Source organism: Pavona decussata, unplaced genomic scaffold (genome assembly GCF_977016875.1).
Source record: "Pavona decussata unplaced genomic scaffold, jaPavDecu1.1 SCAFFOLD_52, whole genome shotgun sequence".
Lineage (NCBI taxonomy): Eukaryota > Metazoa > Cnidaria > Anthozoa > Scleractinia > Agariciidae > Pavona > Pavona decussata.
Window position 1 is genome coordinate 147,214 of NW_028145474.1, and position 23,930 is coordinate 171,143.

The following is a 23,930-nucleotide window of genomic DNA, read 5'->3' on the forward strand; positions in this document are numbered from 1 at the left end:
TGATTGGAGCAGGTGTCGTCTTGGTTTTTTTCTGCTTCTCGTATAGCTTCAACAAATTGATGTTATTTGTCTTACATCTCTCTGCCAATCGGGCAAAGATATTTCGGCGAGAATGAAGCTGATCATCATGAACGTAACAAACATTTTTCTCTTGCTGTTTATTCAGCCACTATTTAATTTATGTTTCTCGAGATTTAGGGAGAATATTGTGTTTTGTTTTGTTTTTTTCTCAAAATTAGTTCAAAGCGGAGCTTGACGCGGCCAGCTTTTTTCGAAATTATTCACAAATCTCGTTTTTTATTTCCTCGACCTTGAAAGCTGGCTGCTCCGTTTTTTTTTTTCTTCGTTTAAGTTTGTTTTCGAATTCTCGAGGGCAAAGACTCCTTGAGCTCGCGGTATTTCTTGCTTTCGCGCACGTTTTGTTGGAACTCCCTGTCGGAGACAAATTATAGCGCGAGAAACCAACCCGTGTCGCTCTCCGAAACGGCTTCATTTGACTCTTTTTGCATGTCATTGTTTTTAATAAAGTTTTTAAAAACGGTGTCTCTTGTCTTGTTTTATTGCTAACAATTATAAGTCGCGTGTTTCAATTGATCCTTGTTAAGTTATATAAAATTGTTTATAATACTAATACGTCAAGATACTCCCTTGGGGTTTTTCCAACAGAACTAATTTGTATGCAGCTTTGGGCTTGCGAACTCGCATAATTAACTGACTAACGGTTCGTGAAACGCTGAGACTTAGTAGTTTTTCATTTCCTCGAGATAGATAGGAGAAAAAAGACACACATAGATAGGTTTACGCATCAACGGTTTATTAGGACTCAGAAAATGAACTTAACACTGATATACAATTAAATTGTTTTTCATGAAAACTGTCAGCATGAGTATCGCAAATCGAGTAAAACGCGTCTATTTTCCTCATCACTGCTCGATAACCCCGCTTTGTCTTTACAGTTTTGGTCGTGAATTCGCTGAGAGCGTATTTGAAAGGGGTTCGCTTTTTGGAGCAATGGCGACTTTTTGTGGTTCTTCTTGTTTTCTGACAATGGTTTTAGGGCATTGTGCTTCAACTTGGCTACCATTTCCATACCACTGGAATATTTCCATTTCAATCCACTGAGGCCGTAGTAAATGGCATACAGAATGCGATCTTGCAGTTGCTTCGGTTGAACGATTTTACTGAATCCTCCGAGTTCCAACCAAGTAAGATAGATGCTGGTCCAAGGGAACTTGGGCAGCTCGGTCACGTATGTTCCCCACGACATTCACAGCTTAAAGCCAAGCGCACTGCATACACTCTCGGCGGTTTTTAGGACGAGATTCAGATCAATGTTTTCGACCACATCATCTCGGAAATAAACCAAGCACCTTCTCTATCCATCATCAGGCAGGAGTGTTGTCTTTGACTTGGGTGGTGAATAGCGCAACCATTTCAGCGATTTAGTTTTTCTTCTTGAATCATTACGTCTAGCATGGCGGCATAAGTTAGCTGGAACACATGACTAAGACGACTTGCGATCTTCTGCCTTTGGATTTGTTCTACTTCGTCTACTTTCAGAAGAGGTTTGGAGTCGATTCGACTTGAACGTTTGGAACCATCCTTGCGGAATATAGCAGCGATAAAATAATCTTTACTCTAGTTGAATAATAACGCTTTCAAATTTTGCGCGCTTTTATTCAAACTGACAATAGAGTCTTGACTATCCAATCAGGGCCGGGTGGGTATAGAGCGGGCAAGCCTAGGTAAGTTTATTGTTTCCTTTGTGCAAGAGTGACGCTAATTAGTAAACCTCGGCACTTATTAGTATGGAGGAAGACCAAAAAATTAGTATGCAGGAAGGCACTGACTAGGCACTTAATTAGTTTGGAGGAAGGCATTTTTCCCTAGGTTATAACAATAGATGACGTCATTGACTAGACTCTTAGGAATATTAATGATTTACCTCGGCACCTCGACTTTACCTCGACCTTACCTTGGCATATACAAGGTTAATTTCCAACATGTATCACTACTTCAGAATTTCTCAGATAGTGATTAGATGGTGTTCCGCTCAGCAGGTCCAGGATATTCTTAGGGAGTAACTAATGTTTGACCATGAGCATAAATATTGCTATATCTTGCAGACGCTTGTTATATAAGGTAGTGAGGGTAGCGCGTTCAATAAGTTGTGATATGACAAGAGCCAGTTACAGAAAACCGTCCTGAGACCTCTTTCGTTCACGCGTTCCAGTTTCGTTCTGTCCGAAGCCTTAAAAAAATGCCAGACTAGGCTGCAATATGTAAGATGGGGTAAAATCCTATCGCTGTCTTATAAATCAGAAGTTTGGCTTCGGTAGGGATCAGTTTCTTAAGCCTCATTAAAACACCAATTAGACTACTTGCTTTTTTACAGATAGCGGAAATGTATTCCGAGAAATACAGATCCTTGTCGATGGTGACACCTAATAATTTACCTTCTTCAGTGATGTTAATAAGATGGCCGTTTATGTCTAATGTTAGCTGGGATGGCTGATGTTTGCTTCCGATAATCATGGCTTGATATTTGATATTTGTTCAAGTTGCCAACAGAATGATTTTCTTTGTACCACGCCTACTTTCGTTTCACTTCATACTTAATCCTCTCCGTAAGGACATTAATGTTAGTGTGTGTATAATAGAGTTGGTGGTCGTCGGCAAACATCGACAGACTAGATGAACGGTCCAGGTGAAAGAGATCATTTCGGTAGAAATTCCATAATAACGGTCCCAAGTTGGAACCTGGGGACAGCCCACATTGATTGGTTTCCAGTCGCTGACCACAGCTCCTAATTTAGCTCTTTCTTTGCGGTCCATGAAAAAGGAACGCATTAATGTTAACGATTCGTTAAAGAAGCCGTATGCCTGAAGTTTAGCCAACAATAGAGTTGGGTGCATAGTGATAGATCTACAATTGCTCTGCTCGAGATCCAGGGGATCCTCTTTTTTTGAACACTGGGATCCACGCGCCCTTCTTCCATGAATTCGGCCAATACTTTTCTGAAATACATTGATTGAAAATTTGAGTACGATGGACCCGCCAGCTCCCGGACCGCTATTTTCAAAACATGTGATGGAATCATGTCGAAGTCAACGGCTTTGTTAGGATTCACGTTCTGTGCTGATATCTATCTGAAGGAAAACAGGTTAGAATCCCATTTACTACTTATGGCACGAACACTTGGGTGCCTGCTGCATTCTTCCGGGGTAAAGTTGCACCAAGGATGATTTTCAACAAACCTGTCTCCCACAGTGGCGAAATACTTTGCAAATTCATTAGCTGCCAGTGTTTGATCTTGCACTGGTATCCCTGAATATTTTACGTGGTTTCTGTTTATTTGATGAAGGGCTAAAGCTCGAAACGCCAGTGTTCGAATTTCTTTCCGGTGGCCAATTTACTTTGAAAAACAAAACCTGTGATCTGATTTTGCAGTTGATCCTGGGCTTTTATTTGTTAACCTTTTCCACGTTTCGCTTTAGTAATTTGAAACTCGCCCCAAAACGGACCTTACCGTAAACAAATCAATAACTTTAGCTCATGACAGTAACAACTTCAGTTTCTATCCGTGTCATTCATGCGGACAAATAAGGGTTGTTACAAAATATATATATTGTGATTTTCTGTTTTACTTTCTTTAAGTTTAAGCCATGTACTCAAAACCTCGAAACTAGAGGTTACTATAGTTATGACTGATTAAGGGTATGGTTTATTATTAATACCATTAATACGTACCATGCTATTAACACCATCAGGTAGTGGAACAAGTCTCAAATACTTAAATTATTCATGTGCTCCATTTTTGAGTTGAACGGCCGACTTTTTCGCAACTTCGTTTGTATTCAAATATAACAGCTGCTTTGCTGATCCGCAAAACAGTCGGTATTTTCGCGTTGGTCCGTCGCATGAACACCCGCGGTCTTCAAACAAAAGTCTGGAGCGAGTAATACACCCACGCGCGAGTCCAGACATCAGACACTTCGCGCCTTTGGCCAATCGTGTCAACCACCTAAAAGTTCAAGAGTAAAACAAGTGTTTCCAGTTTACTTATGTCCCAGCTTGGAGCACTTCGTGTGCAAGTTACACGTCACCGCTAATTTGGTCTTGTTTCTTTTTTCGGCCATCTAACCGATAACAGACCTCTTTTTCGCCACCATTGTGTGTATTACCGTTTGTTATGTAATTTAACAGGGAAGAGCCACCTAGTGGATCTGTTAATAAACCATTATCATTATCATTATCATATCATTATAGCGCATATTGACCTTAAGTGGAGTCGTGGAAAGGCTCGATATTTTACAACTTCGTTTATACCAATTGAGTATAGAACTATGATTTCTGCTCTACCGTTGTCAAAAAGCATCGCAGCTGTATCAAAATCTTTCACTTGTTTTCGCTACAGCGGGCTGTTTGGCCGTTTGATCTCGAAATTGGCCCTCGTTACGAAGAAAATCTTAAAGGGTAAATGTACGATAGATCAAACTGTCAAATTGTTAGTTAGCTTTCCTAAAGAATTGTTGCTTTTTAACTCCATTAAAAGGTATTCTTCTTCTTCTTCTTTTTTTTTTTTTTTTTTTTTGGGGGGGGGGGGGGGGTTTGGGGGTAGGTATTAAGTGCTACCGTCGTTAAATAAAGTACTTGAATTACCAAATAATTTCATTAGAAAACGATGAAAGATGTAGAAATAGTATGGAACTACACGGTTTTTCCTTGCTTTCGTTGGGTAGAGATTTCTAAATCTGAAGGTGAAAATGTAATGTAATTAACAACACTCGTGCCAATGGAATGGAACAGAATATTGGCAAAGAAAAAAAATGATGTTCAAAAACTACGTTATTTCTTTCAATTTTGTTTTCTTTTTTTGCACTGAATTTAAATTTATATGCAATTTTGTAAATTCTACTCAAAGGATGGCAGACTCTGTCAGTTCTTGCTCGAAAGCACGTGTTTCCTTTAAAGAAAAAAATCTTTTTTTGTATGAACACCCTTTAAGTCTACAGATTTGTATTCTGTTTTGTATTAACTTTCCCGGCTCTATAACTGACTTTCTCACGGCTGGTCGTTTTTAGAAAACAGGGTTGCCGTTAAACGCTCATTTGCCGGTATAAAGCCCCAGACTATTGCACTTTTGTTTTCTTTTCTTGTTTTTAGTTTACACCATCATGGACAACACAGTCAAAATTTTGGGGACCGTCGTTATTGGCGCACTTGTTGCCAAATTTCTTCTCAACAGAAGTCGAGTTCTACAAGCTATTAAGTTGTGCCAGGAATGTTTAATTCTCCTGAACAACACAGCCCAAGAAAAGAAAGTACAATTAGCCAAAGCCAAAGCCAACAGATGCCTATACATTCTGATGATTAAGGCATATTACCTTCTTAACGATCACGCAAGTGGGAGAAAATGCGCTAAAAAACTTCTGAACTTTGTTCGCTGTATTGGCTCAAGAAGAGAAGAATGCATCGTAACCTCTCATCTGGCAAACATGTATAAACGTCAAGGAAAATATGAAAAAGCAGAGGATCTTTATAAGAAATCACTGAGCATCACGATAGAAACAGGTGATAGGAAGGAGGAAGCCTTGTGTTATGGACATCTTGGTATTATCTATCAGTCTCTTGATGAAAATGGAAAAGCTAAAGTATATCAAAGGAAAGCACTTGCGATAGCAAAAGAAATTGGCGACAAACAAGTAGAAGCCACGGTATATTTAAACCTGGGAGCTGTGCATCAATCTCTCGGTGAATATAAAAAAGCTGAAGAAGATCTAAAGAAAGCACTTGCGATAGCAAAAGAAATTGGCGACAAACGAGTAGAAGCCGGATGTTATGGAACCCTGGGAGCTGTGCATCAATTTGTTGGTGAATATAGAAAAGCTGAAGAAGATCTAAAGAAAGCACTTGCGATAGCAAAAGAAATTGGCGACAAACAAGTAGAAGCCGTGTGTTATGGAAACCGGGGAGCTCTGCATCAATCTCTCGGTGAATATGGAAAAGCTGAAAAAGATCAAAAGAAAGCACTTGAGATAGCACAAGAAATTGGCGACAAACGAAAAGAAGCCGCGTCTTATGGAAACCTGGGAGCTGTGTATCAATCTCTCGGTGAAATTGGAAAAGCTGAAGAAGATCTAAAGAAAGCACTTGCGATATCAAAAGAAATTGGCGCCAAACAAAAAGAAGCCGACTGTTGTGGAAACCTGGGACGGGTGTATCAGTTACGCGGTGAATATGGAAAAGCTGAAGAATATCAAAGGAAAGCACTTGCGGTAGCAAAAGAAATTGGCCATAAAAGAGGAGAAGCCGCGTTTTATGGAAATCTGGGAACTGTGTATCATTCTCTTGGTGAATATGGTAAGGCTGAAGTAGATCTAAAGAAAGCACTTTCGATAGCGAAAGAAATTGGCGCCAAACCAAGAGAAGCCGCGTGTTATGGTAGCCTTGGAACTGTGTATCAGTTACGCGGTGAATATGGAAAAACTGACGAATATCAAAGGAAGGCACTTGCTATAGGAAAAGAAATTGGCCACAAAGAAGGAGAAGTGACGTTTTATGGAAACCTGGGAACTGTGCATGCACATCTCGGTGAATATGAAAAAGCTGAAGAATATCAATGGAAAGCACTTGCGATAGCAAAAGAAATTGGCCACAAAGAAGGAGAAGCCATGTCTTATGGAAACCTGGGAACTGTGTATCTTTTCCTCGGTGAATATGGAAAAGCTGAAGAATACGAAAGGAAAGCACTTGCTATAAGAAAAGAAATTGGCCATAGAAAAGGAGAAGCCGTGTCTTATGGACAACTGGGAGCTGTGTATCAATCTCTCGGTGAAAATGGAAAAGCTGAAGAATATCTAAGGAAAGCACTTGCCATAAGTAAAGAAATTGGCGACAAAGAAGGAGAAGCCAAGTGTTATGGAAACCTGGGATCCTTGAGTAGTATGCTTGGTAAACATTCTAAGGCTAAAGATTATCACAAGAAAGCACTTGTCATTAGCAGAGAGATCAGTGACATAAGTACAGAGGCTATGTGTCACCTTCATCTTACACACGACTTTATTTCAGCAGGAGATGAATGTTCAAAACATGAAATCGTTTCGAATCTCCTTGCAAGTATTGACAAGTACGAGAAAATGCGAAGCTTTGTGGGACGCAATGACCAATTTAAGATATCCTTTTTAGACCTGCACCGTTCATCCTATCAGTTACTCAGTGCAATGCTTTGCCATAATGGAAATGCGAAAGCAGCTCTTTCTGTTCTGGAGCTTGGACGAGCCAGAGCTCTGGCAGACTTAATCTCAGCTCTGCATTCTGTTCAACAGCAAACATCAGTCAATCCGCCGTCATGGGCTGATATTGAAAGAATCGTGAACAAAGAGTGCAACTGTAATTGTTTATACATTTCATATTTTGACCAATATATGTTCTTGTGGGTCCTTGAACGCAACAAACCAGTACATTTTCGTAAAATGGACGTCAACGAATGCTTTGTCACCAAGGGATTGGAAAGAACTGTTCATCAAGTTTTTTGTGAGGAAAGCTTTAGAGAATTTAGTGTTCTCCCTGAAGAGCAATGTGAAGATCGATCACTGGCGTTTTCGAAAGCTAGTGATTCCACACGTGAACCAGCCGAAGAAGGAAGATTGGCAGCTTACCGTCCAGTGGAGGAAGAACAAGAGGAAAACCTACAACCACTTCCCACCCGAGCCGAGCGTTACAGAATGATCATCGCTCCTGTGGCTGACTTTCTTGACCAACCTGAACTCATCATTGTTCCTGATCGCGCCTTGTACAAAGTCCCATTTGCAGCTTTAACAGATGAAAATGGAAATTATTTATCAGAGGATTACAGAATCCGAATTGTTCCTTCTTTGACAACTTTGGGTCTCATTCATGACAGTCCAGCAGATTATCACAGTCAGAACGAAGCACTGATAGTGGGCGAACCAGACGTTAGGGACGTGTCCTACAAGGGAAGCCTTGGGGTCCTTTGCCGTTTGCCCTCTGCAAAAGAGGAAGCGGAGATGATAGGAGAACTGATCGGAGCTGTGCCCTTGTTAGGGAGGCAAGCAACTAAGGAAGTTGTTCTTCAGAGCATACCCTCTGTAAGTCTGATTCATTTTGCTGCTCATGGTGATGCCGAAAGAGGAGAAATTGCTCTTGCTCCTCAATACCCCATTAACGAGATTCCAACCGAGAAAGACTATCTGTTGACAATGGCTGATATTTCACAAGTTAAACTGCGAGCAAAACTTGTAGTACTCAGCTGTTGTCACAGCGCACAAGGACATGTTAAAGCTGAGGGAGTTGTTGGAATCGCTCGAGCTTTCTTAGGATCTGGTGCACGCTAAGTATTGGTGGCCTTGTGGGCCATACCAGACGAAGCAACAAAGAAATTAATGAGTCGTTTCTATGAGCATCTTGTTCGTGGGGAAAGTGCCAGTGAATCACTTCACCAGGCCATGAAGTGGATGAGAAATAACGGATATCCTGATGTGAGAGACTGGGCTCCTTTCATGCTGATTGGAGATAACGTGACGTTTGATTTTGAAAAGTAAAGGTTGGTTTCACCATTGAATTATTTTATTAAGGGTTCTGAATGCATTATACAAGGACAAAAATTTCCCGTTCTGTTGGAAACGCTTATGGTTCTGTGACAGGAGACTTTAAAGGTGCTGTGTTATTGGACTATTCTTATTCCGATTTATGAACATCTTATATAATAGGATGAACGACAATTGAAAAAAATAGCGCAATGTTTCATTTATTTGTACTTTTGAAAGCAAAAAAAAAAAACTATGTACTGATTCGGTTTATTTCAACAACGGGATAAATAACAAAATAACATGATCAGTGTATTTTCCTTATAGACATTTACCAGAATGGATCCAAAAAATATTTTTGCTGAATAATTCATGTGGGAGACCTACAGGCTCTCCAGTCCAGTTGCTTACGTCCCTCGTCAGTCTTACTCATCTCTTAGCCTACATGGGCTGTTAGCTGTGTTCTATGTTTTGATTTATACTGACAACAATCAGTATTGATTTGTTAAAAAACCAAAATTGACCAGTTCAATACGTTTGTGCTGTTGTTATCAGACCAACAGTTCGGTAAAAAAAACCAAGCTGATCCCTTTAATCTTTACGCCGTCCACTTTTGTTAGTCATGCACAAGGGTGTAGAATATAATTACCTTTAAAAAAAAGGGGGATTATAAAACTGACTGTTAATCTAAAATTCAAATTTTGTTTTACAGTTGCAGGGTATAACCTTGTCCGAGAAATGCCTAGCAAATTGGAACTTGGAATTGGATGTCAGAACATTTAACAGTTAACCACAGTGGACTTTAAACAGTCAATCACTTAGACTGTAGGCATAAACTTATCAGACTCCTATTACTTAGAATCAGTAAAGTTTACGTGTTTTCCGTTTTCTTTTTGGAAAGTGATCTGCATCAAAAGTAAGCAACAAGCAACTTTAGTTTGGCCAGCATTAAATACATAATCGTCCCTTTAGATTTAAGGACAGACTACTTTACTATCTCGTGATGGGTTGATGCAAATTATACACTAAAAGATTGATACACCGTGGAGAAATTCTACCGGAATGCAGGCCGTTAAGGGGACAAGATTTCAGTTTTAATTTGGTAACTCTAGCATTTTGAGTTCTCAAAATTTGTACAGTGGAAATTATTGTTTTTATAATCTTACAATGTATAAATAAGGTAGAGACAGTACGTTTTCGAACTTACACAAGTGAATGTGTTTGTTAATCGTTTATCATGCGAAAGCAAAATTAGATGCTATGTATTTGGACAATTCGTCATCAGTTGATTTGTATTTTTACCTTAAATTTCGATTACGATTGAGTTTGTAAAAATCGAGTTTTCAGTTTACAAAGAGGACAAATTAAGTGTAGATTTTCAGTGTAGTCGATGGGTTATTTTTAGCCTCCTTTTTCAGTAAAACGAAAGTAAATCGCCTACCACTATCAAATACAGTAAGCGTAAAAGTATTTTGCAGATATTTTTCAAGTTTGATTTGATCTTTGATTTTTGTTCGAATTCCTCCTTTGGAATTCCGACGTTGGCGCAGTCGTCTTCAAACTAGAGTTTTCTCTGACGACATATTTAGTTCGATAATATTAGATTTGTAGGTTCTGTAATAGCCCTTTTCACGGTTGATTTTTCTCATTTGCATTACAATGTTATCCAACGTGGATGCGAGGCAATTTCGGGCTAAAACTACAAAATAGCCCCAAATTGCCCCACATACATGCTAGATTTCACTGTAATGCAAATGAGCAGAGTTAACCGTGAAAAGGGCTATTATTTACTAAGATTTTTTTGTAAATATCGAATAAATCAATCTGTATTTTATTAAGAAGAAAAACTAGTGTAGACTTTGCAGTGCATGGTTGAACTGAACTTTTTAAAAAGGAAGGGTGTCTCTCTCTTCTGTAAGAAACAGGGAGCACAAAAGCATATGTCAAGTTGCTAAATAAACTGTCATCTGGAAACAGAGATATCCCGTTAACGTTTTTAATAATGCTGTTTCCCTTAGGTCCACATGCAGCATATCGTTCTAAGTTATAGAGTACAAACGTTTCACGTCACAAACTGTTGAGTTTTTGAAATTATGGGATTTAATAAGATGTTTGGAAAGAGCATGATGAAAAATGTCGACTTGTCAATAAATCAGCAACTTATTGTAATTTGGGGGTGCGATATACGTACTGTTATCGGCTCCAGTGACTCATACAAGCCCTTCTAATTTGAGTCAGAAGGATTTTTATGGAGTCATCAAAGGATAACAGTGCTATCTCACCCATCACCCCCTCTTACCTGTCCCCCACCAAAAAAAAAATGCAATAAGATGTTTATTTTTGGCAAGTAGGCCTTTTTCAAAATGCTCTATTTTGAATATCTCAGCACATCATATAACGTTAAATATATTTTTAGTGGCGCCTTCACTTTAATACTCTATTGGAAAGGGTGGAAAACTTGAAGTCAAATCTGACACGTCAATTAAGGGAAGCACTTCGAAAACCTCGCTAAAAGTCGTTTGAAACAAGAAGAATCTTCCCCGCTCACAATATGTAGTCTGCCTTCGCTCCAAAAAAACGACTGCGTGGGAGGGTCACAACATGCCGAGAAGGCTAGGATAATTTGTGCTCTTTTCCGAGCAGCTCATTCCCGGAGAAGTTTATTTATTGAGCCACAGACCCTCGCTGAAAAACAAACTTAAATTCAAATCGGATGTCGATCATTTTTGGCGCGAAACAAGCCGTATCGCTAAACAATCTAGTATTCTCACACTTGGTATACACCCTAATAACTCTCACACTTGTGAGAGTACCAGGGTGTATACCAAGTGTGAGAGTACCAGGGTGTTTACCAAGTGTGAGAGTACCAGGGTGTATACCAAGTGTGAGAGTACTAGGGTGTATACCAAGCGTGAGAGTACCAGGGTGTATACCAAGTGTGAGAGTACTAGGATGTTTACCAAGTGTGAGAGTACCAGGGTGTATACCAAGTGTGAGAGTACTAGGGTGTATACCAAGTGTGAGTACCAGGGTGTATACCAAGCGTGAGAGTACTAGGATGTTTACCAAGTGTGAGAGTACTAGGGTGTATACCAAGTGTGAGAGTACTAGGGTGTATACCAAGTGTGAGAGTACTAGGGTGTATACCAAGTGTGAGAGTACTAGGGTGTATACCAAGTGTGAGAGTACGAGGGTGTATACCAAGTGTGAGAGTACTAGGGTGTATACCAAGTGTGAGAGTACTAGGGTGTATACCAAGTGTGAAAGTACTAGGATGTTTACCAAGTGTGAGAGTACTAGGGTGTATACCAAGTGTGAGAGTACGAGGGTGTATACCAAGTGTGAGAGTACTAGGGTGTATACCAAGTGTGAGAGTACTAGGGTGTATACCAAGTGTGAGAGTACTAGGATGTTTACCAAGTGTGAGAGTACTAGGGTGTATACCAAGTGTGAGAGTAGGAGGGTGTATACCAAGTGTGAGAATACTAGGGTGTATACCAAGTGTGAGAGCACGAGGGTGTATACCAAGTGTGAGAGTACCAGGGTGTATACCAAGTGTGAGAGTACTAGGGTGTATACCAAGTGTGAGAGTACGAGGGTGTATACCAAGTGTGAGAGTACTAGGTTGTATACCAAGTGTGAGAGTACTAGGGTGTATACCAAGTGTGAGAGTACTAGGATGTTTACCAAGTGTGAGAGTACTACGGTGTATACCAAGTGTGAGAGTACCAGGGTGTATACCAAGTGTGAGAGTACTAGGGTGTATACCAAGTGTGAGAGTACTAGGGTGTATACCAAGTGTGAGAGTACCAGGGTGTATACCAAGTGTGAGAGTACTAGGGTGTATACCAAGTGTGAGAGTACTAGGGTGTATACCAAGTGTGAGAGTACGAGGGTGTATACCAAGTGTGAGGGTACCAGGGTGTATACCAAGTGTGAGAGTACCAGGGTGTATACCAAGTGTGAGAGTACTAGGGTGTATACCAAGTGTGAGAGTACTAGGATGTTTACCAAGTGTGAGAGTACTAGGGTGTATACCAAGTGTGAGAGTAGGAGGGTGTATACCAAGTGTGAGAGTACTAGGGTGTATACCAAGTGTGAGAGTACGAGGGTGTATACCAAGTGTGAGAGTACCAGGGTGTATACCAAGTGTGAGAGTACTAGGGTGTATACCAAGTGTGAGAGTACGAGGGTGTATACCAAGTGTGAGAGTACCAGGGTGTATACCAAGTGTGAGAGTACTAGGGTGTATACCAAGTGTGAGAGTACGAGGGTGTATACCAAGTGTGAGAGTACTAGGGTGTATACCAAGTGTGAGAGTACTAGGGTGTATACCAAGTGTGAGAGTACTAGGATGTTTACCAAGTGTGAGAGTACTACGGTGTATACCAAGTGTGAGAGTACCAGGGTGTATACCAAGTGTGAGAGTACTAGGGTGTATACCAAGTGTGAGAGTACTAGGGTGTATACCAAGTGTGAGAGTACCAGGGTGTATACCAAGTGTGAGAGTACTAGGGTGTATACCAAGTGTGAGAGTACTAGGGTGTATACCAAGTGTGAGAGTACGAGGGTGTATACCAAGTGTGAGGGTACCAGGGTGTATACCAAGTGTGAGAGTACCAGGGTGTATACCAAGTGTGAGAGTACTAGGGTGTATACCAAGTGTGAGAGTACGAGGGTGTATACCAAGTGTGAGAGTACGAGGGTGTATACCAAGTGTGAGAGTACTAGGGTGTATACCAAGTGTGAGAGTACTAGGATGTTTACCAAGTGTGAGAGTACTAGGGTGTATACCAAGTGTGAGAGTACCAGGGTGTATACCAAGTGTGAGAGTACTAGGGTGTATACCAAGTGTGAGAGTACTAGGGTGTATACCAAGTGTGAGAGTACGAGGGTGTATACCAAGTGTGAGAGTACGAGGGTGTATACCAAGTGTGAGAGTACTAGGGTGTATACCAAGTGTGAGAGTACTAGGATGTTTACCAAGTGTGAGAGTACTAGGGTGTATACCAAGTGTGAGAGTACCAGGGTGTATACCAAGTGTGAGAGTACTAGGGTGTATACCAAGGGTGAGAGTACTAGGGTGTATACCAAGTGTGAGAGTAGGAGGGTGTATACCAAGTGTGAGAGTACGAGGGTGTATACCAAGTGTGAGAGTAGGAGGGTGTATACCAAGTGTCAGAGTACTAGGGTGTATACCAAGTGTGAGAGTACGAGGGTGTATACCAAGTGTGAGAGTACGAGGGTGTATACCAAGTGTGAGAGTACCAGGGTGTATACCAAGTGTGAGAGTACGAGGGTGTATACCAAGTGTGAGAGTACTAGGGTGTATACCAAGTGTGAGAGTACGAGGGTGTATACCAAGTGTGAGAGTACGAGGGTGTATACCAAGTGTGAGAGTACCAGGGTGTATACCAAGTGTGAGAGTACTAGGTGTAAATGTTAGCTATTAGTTTTTCGTTGCGTGACTCGCGTCATTTCCGTTTCTATTTTAATCATCTGGAGCTTCTTTGTATTTTGCGCGTGTCGGATCAGTTTTCAGTGTCACATAGAGAATTGTACGGATCGAAAGTAAGAAAGACGCGTGTGCCATTAAGATAGTTTCTATCGGAGAAAGAGGTATGTTTCCTTGTTTTATAGTTTTTAAGTTCAGTCCTAGTAGTGTTGTTATTTCTTAGGTTTAGTGATTTCGTTATATTATTAGAGTTATTCTAGGTAATCGTTTTCATGCATGCCACGTGCTCCCAGTAGAATTATCTTAGAATCTATTGTAATCGCTCGCTTTTCGATTATTATTTTCAGTTTTTACGGGAATTTCAAGTATAATAAACAAGTTAGAATCGATGCTCGGGATTCTCTGTCTATAAAACGTTTCTCCGACGGCGATGTTGATCTGAATATTTGAACTGATCTGAAAGAAACCCGATGTCAATATCCGCCCCCGTTACAGTAAAAACTCTGGGGTAGAAACTCAGCGGAGGAAACACGTCGCATTGCAATTGAACACTGAACACTCCGATGTCTAAAATGGAAGATTCTGAAGATTCCTTGTCGATCAGGTTTCGAAATCCTACAGAAAAGGGAAGAATGTATCACCTTAATTTACTCGAGGAACAAAGATCTTCCGCTCAGCGCGCGTGGCGCAAACAAATAAACAAAGTTACAAATCTGATAGGAGATTCAACGAACATCGATCTCCTAAAGAGCGAGAGAACATTCCTCGAGACGAGAATGGATATTCTATACGCGGCAAGTAATCGACTCTGCGAAGCGCTAGCAGATAACTACGAAGCAAAAAAGGAGGCGGTGGCGCAATTAGAATCACTGGAGCGTGAGCATTCAGACACGCTGAGAAGATTAAATAACAAACTTTCGGATCTTAGACAAGATGTAAGCGAACGCTCTTCACGATCAAAACATTCCAGCCGAGGTTCTCGAAGCCTTAAATCCGAGAAATCATCTATCGCATCTTCGCTATCAAAAAGAGCGGATATGGCTGCAAATGTTGCAAGACTTAAAACTCAGTTGGAATTTGCGGACGCCGAGGCACGGAAAACAACTACTTTGAAGGAGTGCGAGGACGAACTTAAACGATTTAGACTAAGCAAGGAGCTGGCAGTCGCCAAAGCCGAAATGGAAGCGGCCAACGTAGCCGATGAAAGGAAAATTGAGAAGGACGATCGCGAGGAAGATCAGTTTCTCCCGCAAGAAACCGACAGGAATTACGTTCTCCAAAATTATTTGAAGACTCGTGATCAAATGTCATCGGTGACAGACGCCAGCCTTCCGACCGTTGAAACGTATGTTGAATCTGTTTTGCATCGCGAGAGTCCCGAAACGAGACGGACTTTGATAAAGGAGGAACTCTGGACTTCTCCTTTTAAAGTGAGATCTACCGAAGATACGAATTCTAGACCGGTGTTACGTCCCGACTCATCACCGAATCCGTTCGCACCTCCGAAGTCTACAGCTCTTCGATCGTCGCTGAATCCTTTAGTAGCCGAGTTTGAGACAAGTCCCTACAGAGTTCCGCGCACGCGTGTTGACGCGAAAATCCCCGTAAGCGATACAGCCAAGACCGGAATCACAGCAGACAATCCAAGAGCCAGTCTTCCTCTGAACAGTTCGTCCGTCGAAGATTCACTGCATCGTTTAGCCGATGTGCTTTGTCAGCGACGTCTTCAAGACACGCTTCCTCTCCCAGAACCAGAGATCTTCGGCGGCGATTTACTGCACTATCCCCTGTGGTTGAAGTCTTTCGAAACCATCATAGAAGGCCAGACAGACAAGGTTTCCCAAAGACTGTACTACCTCGGGAAGTATACAAGAGGCGAACCACGAGAGGCGATCAGCGGCCTCCTGTTACTGGAAACTGCCGACGCATACCGACGAGCAAAGAAGATCTTAGCAGAAAGATTCGGCAACCCATTTCTGGTGGTAGACGCCTACAGAAAGAAGATTAACGAATGGCCGAAAATCCCTCCAAATGACGGAGCAAGCCTACGCAGATTTTCGGACTTCCTCGTTCACTGCCAAACGGCGACAAAGACCATCAAATACCTAAAGGTGCTTGACGACCCGGATGAAAACCAGAAGATGCTCCAAAAGCTTCCGCGCTACTTGATAGATCGATGGAGTCGCGAAGTTGATCGCTGGCTCAACAAAGAAGGAGAAGAGCAGAATCGCGGCGAAGAAAGCGTACCCGATGGGGATGGAACGGCCTACCCCTCTTTCAAAGCCTTCTGCAGGTTCCTCGAAAGAGAAGCAAGAATTGCGTGCAATCCGGTAACGACAAGGCCTCATAAGGAAGAAGCCCCAAGACAAGACGCAGAGAGAGCATGGAAGTCGAATAGTTACAGAAAGAAATCGGCCAAGGTTAGCACTTTCGCTACTGGTTCTGGTGAAGTGAAGACCAGTGCTTCCGACAGTAAGAGGGAGAATAAACCTGAGGCTGTCACGTGTCCGCTGTGCAAGGGTCCTCACGACTTGGACGCATGTAAAAGTTTTCTAAGTATGTCCCTGGCAGAAAGAAGAGATGTCATCAGATCGAAGGCACTGTGCCTGGGCTGCTTAAAATGGGGTCACATGAGAAAGGACTGTCGAAGAAGGCGAGTATGCAAAACCTGCAATGGATTTCATCCAACCTCCCTTCACAGTGATCCCGCCAAGATACCCGAGCAAGACAAAGCGGTAACGAATGCAACCGAAGTAACGAATGTAACCGAAGTCATCTCGAACCGTGCGAAGGTCTGCGACACGAAGAAAACAACTGCGCCTTGCATGCACTCGTTAATAGTACCCGTATGGGTTCATCACAGTAAGGATGCTCAGAACAAATTGCTGATCTACGCTCTCCTGGATGAACAATCTGACGCTTGTTTTGTAAACGAAGACGTTCTGCGAAAGCTGGATTTGAACGGACCAGAGGTAGACCTAAAGATTTCGACGGTCCTAGCAGAGGAAGTGGTTACAAGTCAGAAGATCGAAGGCCTGGTTGTGCGTGGTTACAATGAAGAGCGTGAAATCCCTTTACCCAAGACCTACTCAAGATCCACCATACCGGCTAAAAGGAGTCAGATTCCAAGGCCCGAATCCGCCCATGGTTGGCCACATCTCCAAATGGTATCTGAGAAGCTGATGCCCTTCCGTAGTGACGTTGAGGTCGGCCTCCTTATCGGTCTCAACTGCCCTCGTGCGATTAAACCACTTGAAGTTGTTCCCGGAGTAGAAGATGACCCGTACGCTAAGCGAACCGCTCTTGGATGGGGAATGATTGGTGCAGTAAACCCTCTAACACATGAAGATGAGGCTGAAACCGAGAGCGACATTTTCTGCAATCGCATTATCACCCGAGAAGTCCAAGTAGACTCAAGTAGGAAGATGTGTCACTTTGCGTTAAGGACAGAAGTGAAAGAGCTGCTCAACCCGCACGATGTTGCTAAGATGTTCACACTTGACTTCAATGAAAGACTAACCGAAGAGAAGTCGCTATCCTTTGAAGATCGGAAGTTCCTCAAAATAGTACGAGACGGTGTTCATCAGCGAGATGATGGCCACTACGAGATGCCTCTGCCTCTGAAGAAAGAAGACGTGGAACTGCCAAACAGCAAGGAATTGGCCCTGAGCCGCCTACTAAAGTTGAAACGGAGATTGACTAACGATGACCAATTCCGAAGAGATTACAATGGCTTCATGCAAGACATCATAACTAGTGGATATGCAGAACGAGTTCCCACAGACCAACCATCCTCAGACAACAAGCGAGTATGGTACATTCCACACCACGGAGTGTATCACAAGAAGAAGCCTGGGAAGATCAGAGTCGTGTTCGACTGCAGCGCAGTATGTGACGGACAGTCCCTAAACCAGCAGCTATTGCAAGGTCCAGATCTCACGAACAATCTCACAGGAGTACTATGCCAATTTCGTCAAGAGCGAGTAGCCTTTATGTGCGACATCCAGGCGATGTTTCATCAAGTCAAAGTCGACGAGAACCATCGTGATTACCTGAGATTCTTGTGGTGGGATAACGAAGAATTCAAGGGAGATCCAGTAGAGTACCGTATGACTGTCCACCTTTTTGGCGCTACTTCCTCGCCCGGCTGTGCAAACTTCGCTCTCAAGACCACTGCTGACCAGTACGAAGAAGATTGCGGCACCGAGGCAGCAGATTTCGTGAGAAAGGATTTCTACGTGGATGACGGACTCAAGTCGGTACCAACCGTTGAACAAGCAAAGAACCTGATCAGAAATACCAAGTCACTGTGCCAGAAAGGTGGTTTCCGTCTTCACAAGTTCACATCGAATAGCAAGGAGGTGATAAATTCCGTTCCCTCAGAAGATCAAGCGAAGGACACAAAGGCTCCTCGCCTTGTCAGTAACGATCCAGTCATCGAACGCGCTCTGGGAGTCCACTGGTGCATCGAATCAGACACGCTCCAGTTCAGAATCGAGTTGAAGGACAAACCGCTATCGAGAAGAGGCATTCTATCCACAGTTAGCTCGGTTTTTGATCCTCTTGGCCTCGTCGCCCCATTCATCCTGGTAGGAAAGAGAATCCTGCAAGAGCTGTGCCGTGATGGAGTTGGCTGGGACGACGAAGTACCCGAAGATGTGAGACCTAGATGGGAGAAATGGAGATCTGAACTTCCCGCCCTAGAGAAGCTCAAGATAGCAAGATGTCATAAACCTGAAGAATTCGATGAGATCAAGCACACAGAGTTGCACCACTTCTCAGACGCTTGTCAAAATGGCTATGGGCAGTGTACCTACCTACGATTAGTCGATGCTAAGAACCGAATACACTGTTCTCTTGTGATGGGAAAGTCGCGCGTGACGCCGTTGAAGCCCGTCACCATACCTAGACTGGAGCTGACCGCTGCACTCGTTTCGTCCAAGATAAGCTACACGCTGCGGAAAGAGCTGGAGTACGGGGAAGTGAAGGAAACGTTCTGGACTGACAGCAAGACGGTCTTAGGCTACATCAACAATGATGCCAGGCGATTCCATGTCTTTGTCGGCAACCGCGTCCAGGAGATACGAGAGAAGACATCGCCGGACCAGTGGCGCTACGTTGGAACGAAATCCAATCTCGCTGACATTGCTTCTCGCGGCGCTGGTGCCCAAGAACTAATTGACGGCTCCCTGCGGTGGAATGGGCCAGAATTCCTTTGGAATTCTCATGAAGATTGGGATCCTGTTGACAACAACCCTTCGATCCCTCCTGACGACCCGGAAACCAAGAAGATCACTGTGCGAGCAACTCAGGTTGAAGAACCATCCTCCCTATTGGAGCGCCTGAAATATTTCTCTAGTTGGCATCGAGCAAAGAGAGCAATCGCCATTTGTCTCCGTCTGCAGAGAAGATTCCGCAAGACCAGTATCTGTTCTTCCCAAGATACAAGTCCAGACACAGCAGAAAGAATAGGAAGAGCGGCCACCTATGTCCCTGTAAATGTTCAAGAGCTGAAATACTCTGAGTTGCAAATTATCAAGATGGTCCAGAATGAAGTGTTCCCAGAAGAAATACAGTTGCTGAAGAGTCTCAACGTCCAACCACAAGTCATTAACCGAAGCACTGCCAAGGACGGAAACCGCGCGATGAAAGGGTCAAGCTCCCTGTACAAGCTGGACCCGTTCCTAGACGAAGACGGTGTATTAAGAGTTGGTGGGCGGATCAAGCACTCTAGCCTCCCCTATGAGGTGAGACATCCAGTCATACTCCCCAGAAAAGGACATGTGACTGACATGATCCTCTGCCATCATCATCAGGCCATTCAGCACCAAGGCAGAGGGATCACTCAAGGTGAAGTTCGCTCAGCAGGATACTGGATTATCGGCGGAAGTTCTGCTGTATCGAGCCACATATCGAAATGTGTCACATGCCGCCGATTGAGAAGCATGCCTCAAGAGCAAAAGATGGCGGACCTACCAGAAGATCGCCTAGAGCCTGCACCGCCCTTCACCTTCTGTGCAGTGGACTATTTTGGTCCCTGGTATATCAAGGATGGCCGTCGCGAACTCAAGCGTTATGGAGTTCTGTTCACGTGCCTAGCGTCCAGAGCCATTCATCTGGAAGTCGCGGATAGCTTGTCCACAGATTCGTTCCTGAACGCCTATCGTCGTTTCGTAGCACGCCGTGGACCAGTACGACAGTTGCGATCCGACCAAGGCTCAAATTTCGTTGGCGCGATGAACGAGCTGAACCAAGCTATCTCAGAATTAGGACACGAGCAAATCAGACAAGAGTTACTGAAAACCAACTGTGACTGAGTAGACTTCAGGATGAACTTCCCACACTCAAGTCACATGGGTGGGGCGTGGGAACGCCAAATCCGCACCGTGCGAAATGTATTGGAGTCGCTTCTTAGCCATCATGGAACTCAGCTCGACGGCGAGACGCTCCGAACCTTCATGGTGGAAGCCGAAGCTATAGTTAATTGTCGTCCACTGACTGCGGACACAATGAATTCTCCACAGTTGCCTCAACCTCTCACGCCAAACCACCTGCTTACGATGAAGTCAAAGGTCATCATGCCCCCACCTGGAAACTTCCAACGCGCCGACCTGTATTTGAGAAGGCGATGGCGAAGGGTGCAATACCTGGCGAATGAGTTCTGGATACAGTGGAAAAGGGATTACTTGCAGTCCCTGCAGCCGAGACAGAAATGGTCTACGACAAGACGAAGTCTTCAGGTGAACGATATCGTCGTCGTTAAGGATGATCACTCGCCCAGAAACGCATGGAAGACCGGGATCGTAGAGGAGACGTACCCTGACAAGGATGGTCTGGTCCGGTAGGTTCGGTTGAGAATGGCGAATGACACCTTGGACAAGAACGGTCGAGCCACCGCACCAGCATCATTCCTGGACAGACCAGTCCAGCAACTGGTCCTGCTGCTGAAGAATGAAGAGTATGAAGACCGGGGAATCCCCACCTGAGGAGCCATTAGAGCCGTGAAGGCCTGTAGGGGCCTACAGCCCACTGAACATTATTTTAGTTAGTTTTGGTTGATTCTAGTATGTAAATTTCTGTCGTAATTTAGGGGAGCCATGTAAATGTTAGCTATTAGTTTTTCGTTGCGTGACTCGCGTCATTTCCGTTTCTATTTTAATCATCTGGAGCTTCTTTGTATTTTGCGCGTGTCGGATCAGTTTTCAGTGTCACATAGAGAATTGTACGGATCGAAAGTAAGAAAGACGCGTGTGCCATTAAGATAGTTTCTATCGGAGAAAGAGGTATGTTTCCTTGTTTTATAGTTTTTAAGTTCAGTCCTAGTAGTGTTGTTATTTCTTAGGTTTAGTGATTTCGTTATATTATTAGAGTTATTCTAGGTAATCGTTTTCATGCATGCCACGTGCTCCCAGTAGAATTATCTTAGAATCTATTGTAATCGCTCGCTTTTCGATTATTATTTTCAGTTTTTACGGGAATTTCAAGTATAATAAACAAGTTAGAATCGATGCTCGGGATTCTCTGTCTATAAAACGTTTCTCCGACGGCGATGTTGATCTGAATATTTGAACTGATCTGAAAGAAACCCGATGTCAATATCCGCCCCCGTTACACTAGGGTGTATACCAAGTGTGAGAGTACTAGGGTGTATACCAAGTGTGAGAGTACCAGGGTGTATACCAAGTGTGAGAGTACCAGGGTGTATACCAAGTGTGAGAGTACGAGGGTGTATACCAAGTGTGAGAGTACTAGGGTGTATACCAAGTGTGAGAGTACGAGGGTGTATACTAACTGTGAGAGTACGAGGGTGTATACCAAGTGTGAGAGTACGAGGGTGTATACCAAGTGTGAGAGTACTAGGGTGTATACCAAGTGTGAGAGTACGAGGGTGTATACCAAGTGTGAGAGTACCAGGGTGTATACCAAGTTTGAGAGTACTAGGGTGTATACCAAGTGTGAGAGTACTAGGGTGTATAGCAAGTGTGAGAGTACTAGGGTGTATACCAAGTGTGAGAGTACTAGGGTGTATACCAAGTGTGAGAGTAGGAGGGTGTATACCAAGTGTGAGAGTAGGAGGGTGTATACCAAGTGTGAGAGTACGAGGGTGTATACCAAGTGTAAGAGTACTAGGGTGTATACCAAGTGTGAGAGTACTAGGGTGTATACCAAGTGTGAGAGTACCAGGGTGTATACCAAGTGTGAGAGTACTAGGGTGTATACCAAGTGTGAGAGTACTAGTGTGTATACAAAGTGTCAGAGTACGAGGGTGTATACCAAGTTTGAGAGTACTAGGGTGTATACCAAGTGTGAGAGTACTAGGGTGTATACCAAGTGTGAGATTACCAGGGTGTATACCAAGTGTGAGAGTACCCGGGTGTATACCAAGCGTGAGAGTACGAGGGTGTATACCAAGTGTGAGAGTACTAGGGTGTATACCAAGTGTGAGAGTACGAGGGTGTATACCAAGTGTGAGAGTACCAGGGTGTATACCAAGTGTGAGAGTACGAGGGTGTATACCAAGTGTGAGAGTACTAGGGTGTATACCAAGTGTGAGAGTACCAGGGTGTATACCAAGTGTGAGAGTACGAGGGTGTATACCAAGTGTGAGAGTACTAGGGTGTATACCAAGTGTGAGAGTACTAGGGTGTATAGCGAGTGTGAGAGTACTAGGGTGTATACCAAGTGTGAGAGTACCAGGGTGTATACCAAGTGTGAGAGTAGGAGGGTGTATACCAAGTGTGAGAGTACCAGGGTGTATACCAAGTGTGAGAGTACAAGGGTGTATACCAAGTGTGAGAGTACTAGGATGTTTACCAAGTGTGAGAGTACTAGGGTGTATACCAAGTGTGAGAGTACTAGGGTGTATACCAAGTGTGAGAGTAGGAGGGTGTATACCAAGTGTGAGAGTACTAGGGTGTATACCAAGTGTGAGAGTACTAGGGTGTATACCAAGTGTGAGAGTACCAGGGTGTATACCAAGTGTGAGAGTACCAGGGTGTATACCAAGTGTGAGAGTACGAGGGTGTATACAAGGTGTGAGAGTACTAGTGTGTATACCAAGTGTGAGAGTACGAGGGTGTATACCAAGTGTGAGAGTACTAGGGTGTATACCAAGTGTGAGAGTACTAGGGTGTATACCAAGTGTGAGAGTATCAGGGTGTATACCAAGTGTGAGAGTACCAGGGTGTATACCAAGTGTGAGAGTACGAGGGTGTATACCAAGTGTGAGAGTACTACGGTGTATACCAAGTGTGAGAGTACGAGGGTGTATACCAAGTGTGAGAGTACGAGGGTGTATACCAAGTGTGAGAGTACGAGGGTGTATACCAAGTGTGAGAGTACTAGGGTGTATACCAAGTGTGAGAGTACGAGGGTGTATACCAAGTGTGAGAGTACCAGGGTGTATACCAAGTGTGAGAGTACTACGGTGTATACCAAGTGTGAGAGTACTAGGGTGTATAGCAAGTGTGAGAGTACTAGGGTGTATACCAAGTGTGAGAGTGCCAGGGTGTATACCAAGTGTGAGAGTACTAGGGTGTATACCAAGTGTGAGAGTACCAGGGTGTATACCAAGTGTGAGAGTAGGAGGGTGTATACCAAGTGTTAGAGTACCAGGGTGTATACCAAGTGTGAGAGTACAAGGGTGTATACCAAGTGTGAGAGTACTAGGATGTTTACCAAGTGTGAGAGTACTAGGGTGTATACCAAGTGTGAGAGTACTAGGGTGTATACCAAGTGTGAGAGTAGGAGGGTGTATACCAAGTGTGAGAGTACTAGGGTGTATACCAAGTGTGAGAGTACTAAGGTGTATACCAAGTGTGAGAGTACTAGGATATTTTCCAAGTGTGAGAGTACTAGGGTGTATACCAAGTGTGAGAATACTAGGGTGTATACCAAGTGTGAGAGTACTAGGATGTTTACCAAG

The 23,930-nt window shown here is 43.4% G+C and overlaps 2 protein-coding genes and 1 pseudogene across 2 annotated transcripts; all 3 read left to right on the forward strand.

Annotated features, from left to right (window-relative positions):
• Positions 1-5,178: 5,178 nt before the first annotated feature.
• LOC146480738 (uncharacterized) lies at positions 5,179-9,312 on the forward strand (annotated as a pseudogene).
• A 4,672-nt stretch (positions 9,313-13,984) lies between these two features.
• Positions 13,985-20,833, forward strand: LOC146480739 (uncharacterized). The gene is made up of 2 exons (XM_085109079.1): positions 13,985-14,169; positions 14,353-20,833. Exon 2 carries the CDS (start codon positions 14,569-14,571, stop codon positions 20,320-20,322), a length of 5,754 nt encoding a protein of 1,917 aa, XP_084965205.1. The 5' UTR covers positions 13,985-14,169; positions 14,353-14,568; the 3' UTR covers positions 20,323-20,833.
• Positions 20,335-20,850, forward strand: LOC146480740 (uncharacterized). The gene has a single exon (XM_085109066.1). It carries the CDS (start codon positions 20,335-20,337, stop codon positions 20,848-20,850), a length of 516 nt encoding a protein of 171 aa, XP_084965192.1.
• The last annotated feature ends 3,080 nt before the right edge of the window (positions 20,851-23,930 follow it).

Bases quoted from the DNA above. Each gene is read 5' to 3' on its own strand.
- LOC146480739 (XM_085109079.1), top strand. From the start codon at position 14,569: ATGTCTAAAATGGAAGATTCTGAAGATTCCTTGTCGATCAGGTTTCGA.
- LOC146480740 (XM_085109066.1), top strand. From the start codon at position 20,335: ATGAACTTCCCACACTCAAGTCACATGGGTGGGGCGTGGGAACGCCAA.